This window comes from Galeopterus variegatus, unplaced genomic scaffold, assembly GCF_000696425.1.
Source record: "Galeopterus variegatus unplaced genomic scaffold, G_variegatus-3.0.2 Scaffold7961, whole genome shotgun sequence".
Taxonomy (NCBI): domain Eukaryota; kingdom Metazoa; phylum Chordata; class Mammalia; order Dermoptera; family Cynocephalidae; genus Galeopterus; species Galeopterus variegatus.
Window position 1 is genome coordinate 64037 of NW_007734072.1, and position 21105 is coordinate 85141.

General features: G+C 37.9%; 1 protein-coding gene across 1 annotated transcript; it reads right to left on the reverse strand.

The window, feature by feature from the left end:
• Positions 1-3935: 3935 nt before the first annotated feature.
• On the reverse strand, positions 3936-20067 carry LOC103608043 (glycine N-phenylacetyltransferase-like). The gene is made up of 5 exons (XM_008592490.1): positions 20014-20067; positions 10561-10668; positions 7908-8034; positions 6403-6574; positions 3936-4338 (listed from the first exon to the last, which is right to left on the reverse strand). The coding sequence occupies exons 1-5, from the start codon at positions 20065-20067 to the stop codon at positions 3936-3938; spliced, it is 864 nt and encodes a 287-aa protein (XP_008590712.1).
• Positions 20068-21105: the final 1038 nt, after the last annotated feature.

Below are 21105 nucleotides of genomic sequence, written 5' to 3' on the forward strand. Positions count from 1 at the left end.
TCAAACTTTCCCTAATCTTCTTGTATTCTGTGCCCTAACCAGAATCTAGACTTTCTCTAGCTGCCTCCTCTAAATTCTTTCAACCTCTGCCCATTACCCAGTTCCAAAGCCACTTCCATATTTTCATTTATTTGTTATAAGCAACATCCCACTTCTTGATACAAATTTCCTGTAATAGTCTGTTTTATTTTGCCTAAAACAGAATACCTAATGCTGGGAAATTTGTAAAGAAAAGAAATTTAGTTTTACAATTTTGGTGTGTGGGAAGTTCAAGGTTCAGGAGCATATCTGGTGAGGGCTTTCCTCTTGGTGGGGACTTTCTGCAGAGTCCTGTGGTGACAGGTTATCATATGGCAAGACGCTGAGAAAGAATTCCGATGTGCTCATTTGCTCTTCTTATGAAGCCACCAGTCCCCTTCCCTAGATAATCCATTCATCCATTAACCCATTAATCCATGAATAAACTCATCCATTTATAAGGGCAGAGCCCTCATGATTTAATCACCTCTGAACGTCCCCACCTCCGAACACTGCCACATTGGGGATTAAGCTTTCACTTGAGATTTGGACAAACATTCAGACCATAATATTCCCAATTTGGAACTGAATGTTTGTTTCCTCATTGCTTGATGTTATGCAAGATGTGCTACATAAGTGAGATTGTGGGGCTTTTTTTAGTGCAGTACATCAATGCACAAGATGTTTGTAATTTGACTGCTTGGTTGGAGGTGTCAACCTAACTAGACATTTTCTAACTCAAGAAAAGATGACAGTAGAAGGACAATGAAGAGCGAATGACACTCAAGTTGACATGAAATATATAAAATTCTGTCACATTTCCTGCTAAATGACCTTAGTAGTTGTATGGTCCTAAGAATATGAAAGATTTCATGAACTACAAAGGTCTTTAATATTTGCACTTATTAGGAACCCGTCAAACTCAAGGAACTCCACATTTACATTGAAAAATATATTTATACATCTGAATAATCTAAAACTCAATCAATTAATCAGCCTGGATGGAACTGAAGAATTTTATGAATAGAGGGAAAAAAACAAATAACTCCAATCTTGAGATATGGATTTAGCGACTACTTCCCTTTTGAAGTTATGAAACAGCTGATATAGCATCTATATATTAAGTTTGTCATGTACCATCATGATGACAAACACAAATCTTGTCAGTCTTCTGTCTATCTGGTAGTCAATAGCTTCAATAATCCAAGATGTTAAGACATTCTTTAATGATGATCCATCTTTCTACCCTTGTAAAAATTAGAATTAAACACACAAACTTTTAGGAGAATCAGATCCATAGTACTAATATTTCAGCTTTAAAGAAAGTTCAGCATACTCGATATTTTACAAACTTGTAACTTGTGACAAGTTTGACTTATTAGACTGAGTCTTTTCAGTTTACCTAGAAATGCATAATTGGGTAATTGATTTACAGTCATAATTTTAAGTTAGATTATTACTAAATTTATTTAGAAGTTTGGGACATCCATAATAGTGTAGATGTACTAAATTTATTATACTTACAAAGTTTGATTATTAGACTTATGAGAATTATTTTTTAGTTAAATGGATTCCATTTGTTGCCAGAGCACTTATTGGTGGGAGCTAAAAATAAATAAATAAATTCACTCACACACACACACACACACACACAAAACCGGGGGTGGGGGGAAGAAGATATAACAACTACAATTTCTTTGAAGTTGTTACAACAAGCAAACGGAAAGGACATTCTTGGGTGGGAGCAGGGAGAGGGAGGAGGGAGGGAGGTTTCGGTGATGCGCCATAATAATCAACCACATTGTATATTGACAAAATAAAAATTTAAAGAAAAAAAATAAATAAAAAAAATAAAAGGAGGGCCGACCCTGTGGCTCACTCGGGAGAGTGCAGCGCGGAAGCACCAGCGCTGGTGGCCCCGGGTTCAGATCCTATATAGGGATGGCCGGTGCACTCACTGGCTGAGTGCGGTGCAGGCGACACCAAACCAAGGGTTACGATCTCCTTACTGGTCACAAAAAAAAAAAAAAAAAAAAAAAAATCTTTAAAAGGAAAATAAAATCTATAAATATAGTTTGAAACATTTTAAAGTCTTTAATAAACTAAGTTAATAAATGAATATATACATAATTTATGAGCTCCTAAACAGGAATTGTTAAAAATTGCAGACTGGCTTGGAAATAGAATAAAAAAGTTTTATCAAAGTGAATTTTTTAATGTAAATTTAAAAGACTGGAAGGTAACCCCTACAGTCAATGAAAAATCCCCTGTGTTTTTCATCATTTTGTGGCAGCTTTAGCATAGAGGGGGAAGTAAATATTCTATCATTCACTGTAGATTGAGTAAAGATCTAAAGGAATCCTTAAAGAACTGCTTGGAGACACTGGACAAATAACCTCAGGATTAGTGGTTTGGACTGGAAGAACTAATAGGCTCATATCCGCTACAGGAGACTTTAATTGCTTATTATTAGCACTGTTTTCAGATAACTTTATTTGAAGTCAGCTAACTGATAAATGCAAAGTCAACATTCCTCTTCCCTGTTGCATATCAAGAGACAATCTCCCTATAATCTGAGGATCATGAGATCTAGTCTCTCTCTCTCTCTCTCTGGTATCATGAGGTATTTTTTTTCCTCTGAGTGTCACAATGTCCCCTCTCCCTACTTCAGTGTCACAAAGCCTGTCTTCCCCTGTTGACTTCATGGCAGTCCTGGGGGTGATGTTTTAGCTGGTACTCAAATGTAAAAAGCACAACTGTTATTTTGATGTGTTAAGAATTGGGCTATGATGGTCCCAAGCCTTAAACTGGTGCCATTCCATTTCTTTCTTTCCTCTGAGTAGACATTATTCTTCCAGCACTGTTGGGACAGACCTCCTAGGGAGACTCAGAGATGACGTCGTCTCTGGTAGCCTCCTCTATAAACCATACTCCCACAGGACCCTTGCTATCACTGCAGAAGGTTCAGGTATCTCAAAACAGAATGCTGCTGCCAGGTGGGACCCCTGCCAGGTCTCCACCCTGTACAAGTCGTCTCTGGTAGCCTCCTCTATAAACCATACTCCCACAGGACCCTTGCTATCACTGCAGAAGGTTCCGGTATCTCAAAACAGAATGCTGCTGCCAGGTGGGACCCCTGCCAGGTCTCCACCCTGTACAAAGCCTACCACAGCCCGCGTCCCTGATAAATACCTATCTTCCTAGGTTTGGGTGTCCCACTTTCTCCTCCTTCTACATTCATCTCCCTTTATGGACCATATAAATTAAACTTCCACAATCAAACAAAAAAAAATCTCTTATAAGGAGACTGGGGGAAGGAGATTATAGAAGTTCAGCTTTTAGAAGAAATGTCTCCTTCCTGGGCTATGAATTGCAAAAGAAGATATTAATAGCAAAGAAAGTTAGTCTTTTTCTTAATAATTCTCCCTGTTTTATCACATGTATTTTGTGTGTGTGCATGTAGTGTATTTCATGTGATTATGATACAAGACTCAGAAAGTGACCTGGGAAAGGATAATTTTTCAAAGACCTATTCAGAAGCCAGTAAAAGGAAAGCCAGAGAAAAAAAATCATAGAATGCACCTCCTAGCAAATGGGCAAGGCTCAATGAGCTAGGAGTTCCAGGAAGAGCAATGTAGAAAAGCATGCAACTGATTCAAAAGCATCACAATGATCCTGCAAATGTGGGAGCTGTACCCATCTGGGAGCAGGAGTGCCTGGCTTGCTTCATACTGAGGAGACTAAGGGAAGTCCATGATCTATTTGAGGGCAAGGACGCAGGGTATCCTGTTCACATTCATTACTGCTTCCCAGAGCTCAGAGTTCACTCCTTTATAATCTATTCTTTCTGTCCATTCATTCACTCTTCCAGCCACATGCACAGCCCACTCAACACTCTGGTACGTTTAGGGCCAGCTTCACAGGGGCACACAGTTCCACTGGTTCCAGTCACAGGGCATGGAGATACTGTGTGTGCTGAGGTTCAGTTTTTGCATGATGTAGTTGGCCCTATCCACATGGGAATACATGGGGAAGCCAAGTTTTCCCAGAAAGTAGACCTGGACACGGATGATATGGGTAACGAGAGCCTGGCCCCGGTACTCGGGTATGGTGCCTGCCATCCGCAGCTCTCCAGTCTGATCCATCAAGGTCCAGGACACAGGGTTCCCCTCAGGCCCCAGCAGACAGAAGCTGGGGAAGGCCCGGATACAGCACTCAATGAATCTCTGGCTCCTCTCATTGCCACCAAAATGCCAGAATTTATTCACCACGGCAGCATGGGTGACATCCAGGGATGAGATTTGAAACATTTCTTGGTTGCTATTGGGAACAAGAGAAACAAACAATTCTTAACATTACATATACAGTGAAGTATTATGTTTGTTTTCCCCCAAATTGTCCTGGGAGACAAATAAGAGCATATCTAAGGGTGTCTGCTCTGCAGCCCGACTGTGTGACTTCATGTCAGTACTACTGATATGACCTGGGGCTGATTACCTCATCTCCCACTTCCTCCATTTCTTTATCTGATGGCTAGAGATGATAATCACACCTCCCTTATAGGAGCATTGTGAGGCTTAAACGAGCCAACGGGTGTAGGCATTTAGAACCTGCACATGGCAGATAGTAAGCACTCCATAAACATTAGCTATACGTGTTTCATTTGGCTTTGGTTATAACCCTCCAAGTTAGACAGCTCAAGTATTCTTATTCTCATTTTACAGAGAAGGAAAAAGTTACAGAGAAAATAAATAAGTGCACTGAAGCTCATGCTAGCAAGCAGTAAAGCCAGATCTTAGAATTGTGGAATCTTGGAATGCTGATGTCAGAGGGTCCTTGGCCATCGTGTTGAAAGCAAAGTCCAGAGGGACAGCAATGTGGAGTGGACATGACAACTGTTATGACATACTGAATTCTAAAGACTTCTGCAGTGGTGTAAAGGGGTTTCTGGAAGCATCCTGGAAAGAGCCCAGGATGTGGAACTAGAAGATCTTGACTTGATCCCCAGTTAGGCCCTTAACCATCTGCATGGTGATCAAGCCACTTCATCATGAGAGTCTTCTTTCTGTCAGGAGAAAGGGAATGTCTCCTACCCTGCCTATTTCATAGAGCAGACAAGAGGCTCTAGATGTAGTGTTGTCTTCCAGATTATAATGTGCTTTACAATGTGACTAAAGCTGTTCCACATGTGTGTCACACAGAGGGCCAAATCCCCACCATCAGCTATCAATTCTATTCAGTATTAAACTAAAAATTGATTTGGAAAAATGTATAATTCATTTATTTCTCTTTATTGGAAACCTTTAGTTCTGTGAAGTGAATTCATTAAATGCATATTTATTAAGCACCTACTACGTGCCAGGCACCGTTTTTGCTGTTGAGGATCTATCAGTGAACAACATAGAGAAAGTTCTTGCTCTTGTGGGGTTTGTAATATTATTTGGGAAGATTCAAACATCAAATAAGAAAATAGGTTAAATAAATTAGCTAATTTCAAATAATCATAAGTGCTATTATGAAAATAAAATTGGTTAACATGTGGAGAATAACTGGGAAGTGACTTTAGGCAGGGCAGTTTAGCTAGGGCTCTGTGAGATAACATTTGAGTTGTTCTGAATAGCAAAAGAAGTCGTATGTGTAGATTGGGTGGGGGAAAGTTATTTTAGGCAAAGGAAAGAGCTAATTCAAGTGGCCCATGTCTGTGATGGTCAAGTAGGAAGTGAAAGGCCAGTGTTGGAAGGAATAAGCAAGAGACGAGATGAGTTCTAGAGAGAGGTACTGGAATCTTTTAAGCAGGGGAGGGACATGGCCTAATTTAAATTGTAAAAAAATTACTCTGACTATTTTGCAGAAAATAGGTTGTAGGGAGGCCAAAGCAGAAGCAGGAAGAGAAGTTAGGAGGTATCACAGGTTAAATGGTGCCTCCCATAAACGATATGTCCCCCCAGTATCTGTGAATATGACCTTATTTAAAGAAAGGGTCTTTGAAGATGTAAGGATGCTTAAGTGAAGGATCTGAGTATGAAGTTATCCTGGATTATTTGGCGGGTGTTAAATCCAATGACGAGAGTCCTTCTAACAGAGAAAAGAGGAGAGGACACAGAGGAGAAAGCCACGTGAACATGTGAAGGTGGGTTGGAGACTGGAGGGACGCAGCCGCAAGCCTAGGAAGGATTCTCCCCACAGGGCTTTAGAGGGAGGACAGTCCTGCCTGCATCTTGATTTTGAACTTCTCTACTCCAGAACTGTGAGAGAATAATTTTCTGTTGTTTTAAGCCATGCAGTTTGTGATCATTTTTTTCATGGCAGCCCCTGAAAACTAATACAGAAGGCTACTTCAATAGTGAGAGGTGTGAATAGTGCAGTGTCTTCTATCAAACTTACATGGACGTGGGGACGCCATCGTTGGGTGGTAAGTTCTTTGCATCCACCAGGGAAGGAAACAATTTCCTTGCTGTCTCGTGCATCATATAGAGGATGCATCGTGTATGCTTGACCTTGCCGAAATTAATGGCTACAAGATTTTCTATCACTTTATCCAGGCTGGACTGTGAACCTTGATGGGGAAAATGAGGAATTCTATGAGATGTCATTATTCATTTTAATGTTTCAGAAAAGCTGCCTGACTGAGTTGGGAAGTTTGTGGGTTTAGTGTCATTGAATCTTGTGTTCAATCATGATATAGGCTTTCTATGATAATGGCTACCTCACTCTCACTTGTTTTAAAATTTAAAATTGGGATAATGCCACAAGTCCTGAATACATCGTAGAACAGTTATGACTACCAGAAGAGAGGACATATAAACAAAATAACTAAAATTTATTGAACAATTTCCATGCACTCAAGGCAGTAGATAGTTGCTATAATGGTCCCAGTTTGTTTCTGCCTCACTATCATGATGTTCTCTTCTGAACTGACCCTGGGCTTAGCCATGTAACTTGCTTTGGCCAAAGAAACAATAGCAAACATGATTCAACATGAGATTTGAAAAATTTGTGCTGGGGCTTGCCTTTTCTTTCTGCTCCTGAGAACTCAGTGACTTCTATTTGTTGCCCAATTTACTTCCATCACTGCAGTCAATAGCTAGCACAAACAAGCTAGCATCAATATCTAGACCTAGGATCATGACTAAACTAGTCCTACCAGCTCATAGACACCCCTCCAACTGACTGCAACCACATGGGTGAATCTAGTGAGACTAGCAGAAGAATCACCTAGCTGAGCATAATCCAAATTGCTGAACCATATGATTATGAGCTAACAAATGATTATTTTTTTAACTTGCTACTTTGGGATGGTTTGAAAACCTAATTAATAAAACCAGGATAGTGCTAAGCATTTACCATTTAAGATCTCATTTAATGTTTAAAGACTCTCTGTTTTAGGTACTATTGAAATCATTTTTATATGTAAGGAAACTTATCCACAAAGAAGTCACTTGCCCTAGATCACACAGCTAATAACAGACCCAGCAAGGTCACAATGTTAGGTAGTCTGATTCCAGACAGCATGTTCTTAACCACTAAAATACTCCTTTGTAGATTTGACAGTGTGATAGAACAGAGATGAGGCAGAGGGGAAGATCTGTTTTCATACCCATGCTTTTTAATAGATCCTGGGCACATCAGAGGATAAATCATGGGTCCTCAGCTACTAAGAAATTACCTTACTCACAATTTCCTGTGTAAACCCCATACACAGCAGTTTTCAGGTTCTAATTCACTGTGGAGGTGGTGGTAGCTGAGTCAAAGAATGGACATCAGGCTGAGTGTCCAGAGCTTAGAGGACAGGTGTGTGGGGTGCAGGGGTACTTGTTCAAGGTGAAAAGCAACCCTACAGATGTAGACACAGGAAATCTGGCAGTTGGCACACATCCCAGACCCCTTACTCTGAATCTGCAAATGTTGTTTCCAGTTGATGACTTCTGGTGAGCCAAGGAATTCCTGACATTTCTCGGGGTCCTTGGAATAGATTTGGTAGGTATTGGTGTAGTGATCAAGGTCATCTGTCATCTCCTGTTTGGGTTTGGGTTAGGAAAGGAAAATCAACCAAAATATTTGTATTTAGTGATTGCCATACTAGTTTTTAGTATTCTTTTATATTGTGATATTTTTAAATACTAAAATTAGTATTTTCTGCTGGAATACTGCCTTTACTTAGGAATTATTTACATTGTGGAGTCAAGAACTCCTTTATCCAATTAATAATAAAAAATGTTCTGAACAAAAATTATTCCTAATTCAGCTATTGCTTTAAAGTTTTCAATTGAATGAAGATAATTCATTTAAAATCGTTATTCTGTATCTCCATAAAACTCAAGTAAAGGAGTAAAAATAACCATTGACAAGTGAAATCTTTAGCCAGAAGAATAAGTCTTGATCTAGTGAATGGATTTTTAGAACATGTAGGCTATAAACGTGTCATTATTAAAGTCAGTACAGGTAACAGGATTAGAGTATCCATCTATAAAACGGTGAAACCAAAGAAAAAAAGATAATAGACTAGATACGCTTTCGTTAAAAAAGAAATAGTGTTGCCATCGTTAAACTAACCACAATATCATCAAACAAACAAACAAAAGTACTAATTCAAATATATCTAGCAAATTTATCAAACCTAAGATGAGACTATTTGAATACAACGGAATAGATAAGAGGAAAAAGTTACTTCAACCAGTGCAGAATTAGAAAGCTTTTTTCCTCCATTATCTGGAAAATTAAACAAAAATAAACTTTCTGCTCAGCAATGATACTACTGGTCAAAATTATTTCTCATTCAGGTATCTATTGAAAATTAAACTTCTTCTTATAATATTTTACTAATTTCACTTCTAACTAAGTTATACAAAAATGATATTGTGTTTAATATTTCTGTATTTATAAATTTTATTTTTACATGATATTTTAAAGTAGAATTATACATTTTTAGACATAAAAATATTAAATTAATTAGTTAGTTTATTAATTTATTTATTATGGCTGGCTAGTACAGGGATCGAACCTTGTACCGCGGTGTTATCAGCACCATGCTCTAACCAAGTGAGCTAACTAGCCGGCCCTAATTTTAGCTAATTAAAAACAAATTATGGGCTGGCCCATGGCTCACTCGGGAGAGTGTGGTGCTGGTAGCGCCAAGGCCGCGGGTTCGGATCCTATATAGGGATGTCCGGTGTGCTCACTGGCTGCGCGTGGTGCAGACCAAACCGTGCCGAGGGCTGCGATCCCCTTACCCGTCCAAAAAAAAAAAAAAAAAAAAAAAAAAATTAATGTTTTGCTATTGAGAATTTGAAAGAAAGGATAATGTAAGAAATAGAAAGACATCAATTAAAACTCAGCCAATAATGGGGCCATGCAGAAACAACCTCTGCTAATTTTCAATCAGACATATTTACTTCCAGTATTTTATATGAATATCTTCACACAGCTGTTAACAGTCTAAATATACAATTTTGTATTCTTTTCATGAGATACAGTGCTATTTTACCATGTCATTAAAAATTCTTTATGAACATAATTTTAATAGCCATAGCCAGCAGAGTATTCATTATACAGATATACATATTCTACTTAACCTAGCCTTAATTTAAGATTTTTCCTTTTTCCCTTTTATTAAATCATTTGCTTCTTAATTTTCTCTAATTTGCTCTGCTGTTTTAGGCATTAGGTCTTGCAATTGCCCTTTTGTCTGCTTGGAAAATAGCTATTTTCCTGCCTGGCTTATAAATGGTATTATTTATCTTTAACATCTAGTTTTAGGAAAATTTCCATTAGGGAGCAACGTTGATTCTCTTCCTGTGACCTCTAGTACCACATCTGTTTTTTTTTTCTTGTGCCCTGTTTTACTGACTTTACTGGTGACAGTTGATGACAATACAGTGCAGCATTTCAATTTGAAGACAGTACTACAGTAAGAAGTTGTGATCTAGTGTGAATTAGTTGGTGTGGTTTCAAGGCTGGTGTTTGTTAAAGACAGGAAATATTCCCCCTCCTTCTCCCTTAGGCTAATAGTTGAAAATGAAACCAAGGTCTGCTTTATTAAAATATAGGAGTCTAGCCTAGAAAATGCTCCTTTAATGTCCATAACAAAAGATCAGCTTCTTCTCTGTGCCATCAACACGATCTCAAATTAGTACGACCTTCCATTGGTTTCCTTTAATTCCCTTGAGCTGAATGCAAGAAATAACAAAGTGTGTTTGGTCTTTAACATCAGCAGAATGCTGATTGGGGGATTATCTAAAAAACAAATAAAAAAATGGATAAGTATGAAAGTGTACCACATATACTTTTAATCAGCTTTCTCCCTGTACTACCTCCGTATTCTGTTCGCATTCTGTTCCTTCACATTTCACTCCATGCCGTAATTTACGTGTGTACTTATTACTGTTCTCCTCCAGGCTGTGAGCTTCTTGAGGACGGAGACTTGTTGACCGTCACTCTGATTCATTTCTGCATCTCTCAGGGTTGACCATATTGCCAGGCATGTGGTAGGCACACGGCAAAAATGAACACAGAGGCATATTCATTCCACAGCTGGCACCTTACCTGCTCCTGAGGGCGGACAACCACTGTATTAAAATCAGGCCACTTGTCCACCAGGGCCTTTAGCTTGAACGGGTTTCCCTGGTTCATGTGGAAGACGGTCCCATAAACCTATTGCATTCAACAAAGCGGGAGGGTCAGCACATTACAAGGGGATGGTGAAGTTCCCTGTGTTTGACCAGGACAAGGAGTGTTTCTATGAAATCATGGAATTTTTATGATCGTAAGGTACTTAATAAATAGGCATTTCTGTCAACTGGTTTTTATGCTCTTATCTTTTTTTACCTTAGCAAAAATATCTTTTAAAAATATTCGCATTGTAAAATATTTAGACCAATGCAATTTATGTATACAAATCTTTCTCATTAAACAAATTGAACTCTGTCATTATACAATGGAACAAAAAAGTTAGAATTTGTGATTAGTACTTTTAGTACTTGCTTTCAAGTGCTAAGTTGAAGATCCTGGCACTGTCATTGTGTAAACTTGATAAAGTTACAGACTGTCTCAGTTTCTTCATCTACAAAATAGGCTTAGCTTTGAACGTGCCTCCAAATGTTGGTGTAACAATTAAGTGAGATATTTCTAATACATAGCAAATATTCAAGAATTCTTACGTGTTAATTTGATTACAGTTCTTTTACTTAATACTCTTGACAATTATCTGTGGTGTCAAAAGGCATCTGAACTTTTGGGAATTCAGCACCTAGAATCTGCTCACAACATCAGATCAGTCTGTTAAAATCAGGATATCTCACAAGATTTCTCAAGGGCCTTTTTCTTTTGCTAAGGCAATAAGAAATTTTTATCAAATTTTTAATTTAATGAGATCTGGCTTGTAGTCAGATCAAGCAATGGTTCCCTCAGGTTACAGAGAAGAAATTGAGATCATAAATATTAGTTTGTATTCATTATAAATATGTAATGTTTTCCATTATATGTCTTATTGTAAAATAGTAACATTAGGAACTAGGGATATGTTTGGGATATAAGAGGAGGTGGGTTTCCCCACTGTGCAAGTTTGGTGGGGAGGATTCCAAACCAATTCTCTTCTGGTACTTAGGGGCTTTCCTCTCTGTGTTTCTCCTTTCACTGGGCCCCACCTTCTGTTTCCAGGGTGTGACAGTGCCCTAACCATAGGAGAGAGGTCTGTGTACACTGGATAGTTAGGGTTATCTGAGCCAAGTTTAGAGGCACCAACAGAGGATGCTTCAATCCAGGTTGCTGTACAGATGGCACATGACAGGACAGCAGCAAAAAAGGAAGCTCCCAAAGTTCCTCTGCAGAGGCACTGTGCATCCCTCAGGGGCCAGCACAGATGCCGCAAAGCATTGATTGGGATTCCCCATGGTTTCCAGGTGCTTGTTAGGTGTGGTCCCTATGTGGGTCTAGGTTGGAAAGATTCTCAGTACTGAATTCTTTTTCTCTACCCAATGCTCCAGGCCCAGATGGAGTCACTCAGTGTAATTGTCTGAAGATTCATCCAAGTTAATGCAGGTATCAAAACTTCATTCCTTTTTATTGCACAGTCGTATTGCAAAGTGTGGAAATACCACAGTTCATTTAACCGTTTATCTACTGAAGAACATCTGGGTTCTTTCTAGGTTTTGGAGAATTCAAACAAAGCTGTATAGACATCCATATCTATCTACCTATCTATCTATACTTTTTTCTTTATAATTGATACATAATGATTGTACATATTCATGGGATACAGTGCGGTGTTTCAATGCATGTATATATCATATGATGATCAAATCAGGGTAATTACCATATCCATTACTTTAAACATTTTTAGTAGTGCCACAATAAATATGGAAGTGCAGATATCTCTTTGACATATTGATTTAATTTCCTTTGGATATTTATCCAATAACGGGAATGCTGAATTATATTATAGTTCTATTTTTAATTTTTTGAGAGACTTCTGTACTGTTTTTCATAATGACTGTGCTGATTTACATTCCCACCAGCACTGCATAATAGTTCCGCTTTCTCTACATCCTTGCCAGCATTTGTTATTTTTGTCTTTTGACAAACAATAGCCATTCTAACTGGGGTAAGGTGATATTTTTGTGGTTATAATTTGTATATATATTTTTGTGTGAACATAAACATATTTCTCTGGGGAAAATGCTCAGGCATGTATTTTCATGTTTAGTTTTTAATGAAACTTACAAATTGTTTGTTCAGTGTGGCTGTGACATTCAACATTCCCAGGACAAATGTATGCATGATCCAGTTTCTCCTCATTTTTGCCAGCATTTAGTTTTGAGAGGTCCTGTTTTGCACAAAACATGGAGGTGGACTAAGGAGAGTTGAAATAGGCTACGTGAATTATATTCCTGGTCCCAGCAGTAATTTGTTAGGCAAGTTTTTCAAGTTCTCTTTGCCATAGATCCATCATCTGTAACAGAGGGAGAAGAGAACTATACTCTCCTTGTATGAGTGCTTTTAGGTTAGAAGAGTTCACAAATGAAGCCTAGTGGCTGCTGTAAGGTAAGGCCAAGGAGTGCTTGCTGTTGAAACCACAGCTTCTATGCTGCCATTGTTTCAAACCCTGAGGTTCCAGCTGGACGTCCTATGTAAATTCAGCTTCTATTTTTTTTTATTGAAACTTAATTGATTATACGTATTTGTGGAATACAGAGGTGACTATCAATACTTGTGTACAATATGTGATGGTCAAATCAGGAAAATTAACTTATTCATTATTATAATACAGAATCATTCTTTGTGTCTATTAACCAATTTCTCACTGGCCCAGCTCCCTCTCTTCCTTTTCCACTTGTAGTAACCCAAGTTCTATTTTCTCTTCCTGAAAGTTCAATATGTTACTGTGATTGTTGTATTCTCTCTCTCTCTCCTCTCTCCTCTCTCTGTCATGCCCCCTTATGAGTGAGGACATGTGGTATTTCTCTTTCTGTGCCTGGCTTATTTCACTTAACATGATTTTCTCCAAGCTCATCCATGTTGCTGCAAATGGCAGAATTTCACTCCTTTTTATGGGTGAGTAGTATTCCATTGTGTATATATATATCACATTTTTATTATCCCGTCATCCATCAATGGGCATTTAGGCTCCAACTCTTAGCTATTATAAATAGAGCTGTGATAAACATGGGAGTGCAGGTATCCCTTTGACATGATGATCTCCATTCCTTTAGGGATATACTCAGCAGTGGGATTACTGGATTATATGGTGGTTCTACCTGTAGTTGTTTGAGAAACTTCCATACCATTTTCCATAATGGTTATACTAATTTACAGTCCAAAAACAGAGTAGAAGTGTTCCCCTTTCTCTGTATCCTCACCAGCATTTGTATATTCTATCTTTTTAATAATAGTCAGTCAGTCTGGGGTGAGGTGGTATCTCAATGTAGTTTTGATTTGCATTTCCCCACTGATTAGTGTTGTTGAGCATTTTTAAATGCATCTGCTGGCCATTTGTATATTTTTTCTTGAAAAATACCTATTCAGCTCCTTTGCTCATTTTTTAATCAGTTTACTATTTTTTACTGTTAAGTTGTTTGAGTTCCTTGCATATTCTGAATATTAATCCCTTGTTGGATGCATAGTTTGCAAATATTTTTCCCATTCTTTATATTGTCTTTGCATTGTTAACTGTTTCTTTTGCTGTGCAGAAGATTTTTAGTTTGATATGATTCCATTTGTTTCTTTTTCGCCTGTGCTTTTGGGGTCTTAGTCAATAAGTCTTTCCCCAGTGCTACATTCTGAAGTGTTTCCCCTATGTTTTTCTTTAGGAGTTTTATAGTTTCAGTTTTATAGTTTATAGGTCTTATATATAAGTCTTTAATGAATTTTGAGTTGATTTTGGTATATGGTGAGAGGTACAGGTCTAATTTCATTCTTCTACATATGGATATGCAGTTTTCCCAGCACCATTTATGAAGTCTTTCCTTTTCCTAATGTATGTTCTTGGTGCCATTGTCAAAGATCAGTTGGCTGTAAGAATGTTGATTGATTTCTGAGTGCTGTATTTAGTTCCATAAGTGTGTGTGCCTACTTTTATCCTAGTGCCATGCTAGTTTGGTTACTATAGCTCTGTAGTATAGTTTGAAGTCAGGTAGGTTAATGCTTCTGGTTTTATTTATTTATTTATTTATTTATTTATTTATTGCTCTGTATTGCTTTGGCTATTTGGTGTCTTTTTCATATGAATTTTAGGATAGTTTTTCTATTTCAGTGAAGAAAATTATTGGTATATTGATGGGCATTGCAATGAACCTGTAGATTGCTTTGGATAGTATGGACATTTTCACAGTGTTAATTCTTCCAATCTGTAAAAATGGAATGTCTTTCCATCTTTGATGCACTCTTTAATTTCTTTCAGCAGTGACTTGTAGTTGCTTGGTTAAAGTTATTCTGAGGTATTTTATTTTGGGGAGAGTTATTGTAAATGGGCTTGCTTTCTTATTCTACTAGCTCATTGTTGGAGTATTAATGCTACCAATTTTTGTATATTGATTTTGTATACTGCAACATTACTGAATTTGCTATCAGCTCTAAGAATTTTTTTGTAGAGTCTTTACTTTTCTCTATATGTAGAATCATGTCATCTGAGAATAAGGACAATTTGACTTCGTTTTTTCCACTTTGGATGCCCATTATTTCTTTCCCTTGCCTGATTGCTCTGGCAAGTACTTCTAATACTATGTTGAATAGAAGTGGTGAGAGTGGGCATCCTGTCTCTTTCCTGTTTTTAAGTGAAAAGCTTTTAGCATTTCTCCATTCAGGATGATATTGGCAGTGAGTTTGTCATATATAGCTTTTTTTTGAGATACTTTCCCTCTATATGTAATTTGTCGAGAATCTTTATTATGAAGGGATGTTGCATTTTGTCAAATGCTTTTTCTCTGTCTATTGAGATGATCATATGATTTTTGTCCTAGATTTTGTTGATGTCCTATATCACATTTATTGCCTTGTATGTGTAATTTTTTGAATTTGCTGCTTTCTTCTGTTTGCTAATATTTTGTTGAGGATTTTTACATCTATGTATATCAAGGATATAGGCCTGTAGTTTTCCTTTGCTGTTGTATCTGTGTCTGATTTTGGTATCAGGGTGATACTGGCTAAATAGAGTGAGTTTGGGAGAATGGCCTCCATTTCAATATTTTGGAATAGTTGAAAAGAATTGGTATTAATTCCTCTTTAAAAGTTTGTTAAAATTCAGCAGTAAAGCCATCCAGTCCTGAGCTTTTCTTTGTTGGAAGATTTCTGATTACTACTTCAATCTTCTTGATCATTATTGGTCTGGGCAGGTTTTCTGTTTCTTCCTGGTTCAGTCATAGTAGGGGGTATGTGTCTGGAAATGTATCCATTTCCTCCAGGTTTTCAAATTTATTGCTGTATAGTTGTTCATAATAATTTGTAATGATTTTTTGTATTTTTGTAGAATCAGTTGTGATATCTCCTTTTTCATTTCTGAATTTTGTTATTTGTCTTTTTCTAGTTACCCTGGCTAGTGATTTGCCTATTTTTTATCTTCTCAAAAATTAACTTTTTCTTTTGTTGATCTTTTGTATTGTATTTTTGGTCTCTATTACATTTACGTCTGCTCTGATCTTAATTATTTCCTTCTTTCTACTAATTTTAGGGTTGCATCATTGTTGTTTTTCTAGTTCTTTGAGGTATAGTATTGGGTTGTTTATTTGAAATCTCTCTATTCTTTTGGTGTAAGTATTTATTGGAATAAACTTCCATTTTAGTACTGCTTTTGCTGTATGCCATAGGTTTTGGGATGATGTGTCTTTATTTTCATAATTTCAAGAAATTTTTAAATTTCCTGTTTAATTTCTTCCTTAATGCATAGGTCATTCAGGAGAATGTTGTTTTATTTCCATGTATTTGTATGGTTCCAAAGTTTCACCTGATATTGATTTTTAGTTTTAATCTGTTGTAGTCTGTGAAAATACTTGAAATAATTTCAGTTTTCTCAAATTTGGGGGGACTTGATTTGTGACCTCACATGTGATCTGTCTTGGGGAATGTTCCATGTGCTAATGAGAAGAAGGTGTATTCTGTAGTTGTTGGATGAAATGTTCTGTAAATATCTGCCTGGTCTAATTGGTCTAAAGTGTAGCTTAAATCCTGTGTTTCTCTGTTGATTTGTTGCCTAGATGATCTGCCCAGTGTTGATAGAGGGGCGTCATGTCCCCAACTATTATTTTCTTAAATTTTCTCTTTCTTTAAGTCTAATAGTATTTGTTTTATATATATTGGTGCTCTGATATTGGGTGCATATATATTTATGATTGTTATGTCTTCTTGGTGGTAGGTTCCCTTTATTATTATATAGCACCCCCTTCTCTCTCTCTTTATAATTTTTGTACAATCTATATATTATCTGATACATGAATGGCTACTCCTGCCCATTTTTTGTTTCCATTTGCATGGTGTATATTTTCTATCTCTTCACTATTAGTTTGTGTGACTCCTTACAGGTGAAGTTGGTTTCTTGTAGGTGGTATATAGTTGGGTTGAGGTTTTTAATTCATTAGACCAATCTATATCTTTTGAGTGGCAAATTTTTTTTTTTGTCCTTTTTGAGACCAGCCGCACTGCACTCAGCCAGTGAGCGCTGTGAGCGCACCGGCCATCCCTATGTAGGATCTGAACCTGCAGCGGGAGCACTGCTGCGCTACCAGCACCCCACTCTCCCGAGTGCGCCATGGGCTCAGCCCTTGAGTGGCAAATTTAATCCATTTACATGTAGGGTTATTATGGAAATGTATTGTCTTACTCTTGGCACTTAATTGCTTTTGTATGTTGTTTTAAATATCTTTTGTTCCTTCTTCCCCTTTTATTGTTTGTCTCCAGTATTTATTGTTTTTTTTTTTTTTGAGGTGTTATGGTATTGTTTTTCACTTTCCCATTTGCATATATGCTCTATCAGTAGGGTTTGTTTTTTCTTATATATTCATGGTGGTGCTTATTATTTTTTGGGTTCCAGGTGCAAGACTCCCTTGAGGACTTCTTGTAGAGCTCATTGTGTGGAGGTGAACTCTACCAGTTTTTGTTTATTTGGGAAATACACTGTTTCTCCTTCATTTCTGAAGGATAGCCTTGCTGGGTATAGTATTCTTGGCTGGTAGTCTTTTTCTTTTAGTATTTTGAGTATATTATCATTCTTTTCTGGCTTGTAGAATTTCTGCTGAAAGTCTACTTTTATTCTTATGGGGACTCCCTTATAGGTGAGAATGCTTTTCTCTTGCTATTTTTAGGATTCTGTCTTTGTCTTTGACTTTTGACAGATTGACTACAATGTGTCTCAGAAAGGACCTGTTTAAATTGAATCTGTTTGGGGATTTTTGAGCCTTTGGATCTGGCAGTTTGTATCTCTACCAATACCTGGGAAGTTTGCTGCTATTATTTCATTGAATAAGTTTTCAATGCTTTTACCTTTCTTCTCCCCTTCTGGAACACCCATGGTGGGTGGATGTTCATGTGATTAAGTTTGTCTGATAGCTCTCTTAAATTTTCTTCATTTTTTAAAATTCTTTTTTTTTCTTCTGTTTTTCTTTCTTTCTATTTTTTGGTCCACTTGAGTTATTTCAAAAAGGCTGTCTTCAAGATCAGAAATTCTTTCTTCCACTTGTTCTAGCATACCACTTAAGTTCTTAATTGTTGTTTTTATTTTGTTGAATGAGTCTTTCAGTTCCAGTAGTTCTGCTACATTTTTTGGTTTTTGGTATGGCATTAATCTCTTTGTAAATTTCTTCCTTCCTGTCTTAGATTGTTTTTCTTATTTTGTTGTGTCATCTGTCTGAGTCTTGTATCTCTCTAAGTTTCTTTATGATTGTTTCTTGGAATTCCTTTTCAGGCATTTCATGTGTTTCCTGTTGTTTGGGGGCTCTGGTATTTAAGAACTATAGTATTCCTTTGGTGGTGTAATAGTTTCTCATTTTTCATATTCTAGTATCTCAGTGTTAATGTCATTTGATGGAGTGGTTGCTTCTACTACTTTGAAGTGGCTTTTGAGTAGAGAGAATCCCTCCTGTAGATTTGGTTTTATATTGCCCCTTGGGTGGGGTTTTAGTTTTGGTTCCAGGTAGACTCAGTAGTTTAATGTGGTCTGTGGCTAGAGCTACATGAACAATGGGGTGGGTGGGGCCAAATGGGCAGCTATGGCAGATGGGGCCAAGTAAGTGACTAGATGTCTGGGGCCACCCTGGTGGGCAGGGTGGTGGGGTTGGCTGGGGCCTCTTGGGTGGCCAGAATATTTCAGCCATGTGGGCAGATGGGACCACATACTCAGCTAGGAATGGACATCTGTGTTTGGCTGGAGTGGCTGGGGCTAGATGGGCAGCTGGATGGCTGGCTCCCTATGGGTGGGAGGGGCTATGCAGGCAGCTGGGGGGTGCTGTGTGGGTGGCTGGGAAGTTGGGGCTGCACATGTGGCCAAGCAGTTGGGGCCATGTGAGCATTCTTGGCCGCACAGGTGACAAAACATGGCTGTGTGAGTGGCATGGGCTACACAGTGGTGTGCACTATGTAAGACCAACTCCTGTGTGGGAACAAAGGCACAGCTCTGGGACTAGACATTGGGTGGGGTGGTCTGGGGCACAAGAAAGAGGAAGTTTACCACTGGGAAGTGCTCATGGCCAAGCAGAGTCTTTTCTTTGCAAGGAAGAATTCCTCCTTTGCTGATTCTGGTGTCAGAAACGTGGTAGCAGCTGGAGCTGCATGCCTCTTTCTCCTTTCTACACCATTCTGCTCATTTGTCATGCTCCATAGGTTCCTCACTAGGCTTCTGCTACTCTCCCACTAATGTTCTCCCTCTTCATACTTAATTGTCCATTCCTTGCTCTGGTCCCCTTCTCCTATTTTTAGGTGGGAAAAAAAGCTTTAAAAAATTGGTTACTACTTTCAGTAATCACCTGAATGTTAAAAATAAAAAATAAGTAAAAATATGCATAAATTCAACACTTTTGTAGCAAATATTGTCACCATAAAGAATGAATAGTGTATAATCATTTCTAGGTCTCTTTCATGAGTAATACATAGACTTGGGTTTTGATGAAATAGAACTTGACCAATTATATGTTCCAATAATATACCTGGTGGTTAACCTCCTAACTGGCACAAATGTTTAAAAATTAGTATGTATTTAGATCAGCCTTTTAAAGATAAATTTGGAAAAATTTCCAGTGTCATTGTGAAACATTTTTTGGATGTAAACAATGAAATGTTTTTTGAGTCAGCAGAGTAAGCAATATTTTCCCATTTTTTTTTAATATCCGGGAAGTCACATTACTGAGACCTGTTTCCTCTTCTGAGACATGAGCATCTCCTTACAGGGAAGTTACATGAACTAAATGAGATGCATCCTGCCACACAGTAGATGCTTAGTAAAAGCTCATTCTCTTTCCCACCTCTGTCAGAGGCAGGAAAATGCAGCCGTTTATTTCCCTGAGAATGTCACACTCTCACCTTTAAGGACTCAGGGAGGCTTTTCCTCAAGGATTTCTCTAGCATCTTCAGCATCTGTGGACTGTGTAAGTGGAATATCATGATAGGTACCTTAGCCTAGAGAGAGGAACAAGAAACATCCAGCAGTGAGAAGATGTTTTTCTTAGTCTGTTTGGACTACTATAAAAAACTATGATGAATTAGGTAGCTTATGCACAACAGGAATTAATTGCTCATAGTTCTGCCACGTGGCAAGTCCAAGATCAAGGCACTGGCAGATTCAGTATTTGGTGAAGGCCTTGCTTCTGGGTTCATAGATGTAGCTGTGTCCTCACACAGTGAAAGGGACAAACTAGCTCTGTAGGGTTTCTGTTATAATGGCAGTAATCCCTCCCTTTGTTTACAAGTCTTATACTTTTAGCTCTTATATTTGGGATTATGATGACTTAAAGTTAATTTTTTTAATGTATAGTGTAAGGATTGTTATTCATTTTTTCCAATGTAGATATCCAGTTGTTTAATCAACAGTTATTGAAAAGAATTTTTTTCTCTGTTAAATTGCCTTAGCATCATTATAAAAAATTAACTGATCATATATGCATGATTGTATTTCTCTATTTTCTATTTGATTTTATTGATCTGTATGTCTATTCATATGATAACTCTACACATTTTGATTACTGTGGCTTTATAATAAGTCCTGAAATCTGATAATGTGAGTCTATTGATCTTATAAATGCTTTTGTTTTATTTAGATTGTTTGCATTTGCATGTAAATTTTCAAATAAACTTGTGAATTTCTACTAAAAAGCTTCTGGAGTCAGAAAATACAGCACACCTGGCTCCTAGGCAGGAGCCAAGGACAGCATCCCCCACCCAGAAGCAAGCAAGGAGCATGCCAAAAACACCACTTCCATGCAGGTGGCCCACCACAGCCACCTCCACAGCCACAGCTGCTGCAAAAGTAGCTCAGCACCACAGCAGAAGCCACAGTGGCTGTGCAGTTGGTCTACCAGACACTCGACTGCAGTGACACTAGGAGCGTCAACAGCAGAGACCAAAAAAGGAAGAGAACGTCTTTCTCCTCAAAGCCCACTCAAGCATAATAGAAGC

Coding starts and splice junctions, on each gene's coding strand:
- LOC103608043 (XM_008592490.1), bottom strand. CDS start 20,067: ATGCTGAAGATGCTAGAGAAATCCTTGAGGAAAAGCCTCCCTGAGTCC. Junction 8,035..10,560: donor TTGTCCGCCCTCAGGAGCAG/GTAAGGTGCCAG, acceptor AAACCCAAACAG/GAGATGACAGATGACCTTGA. Junction 6,575..7,907: donor ACAACATTTGCAGATTCAGA/GTAAGGGGTCTG, acceptor TTCCCCATCAAG/GTTCACAGTCCAGCCTGGAT.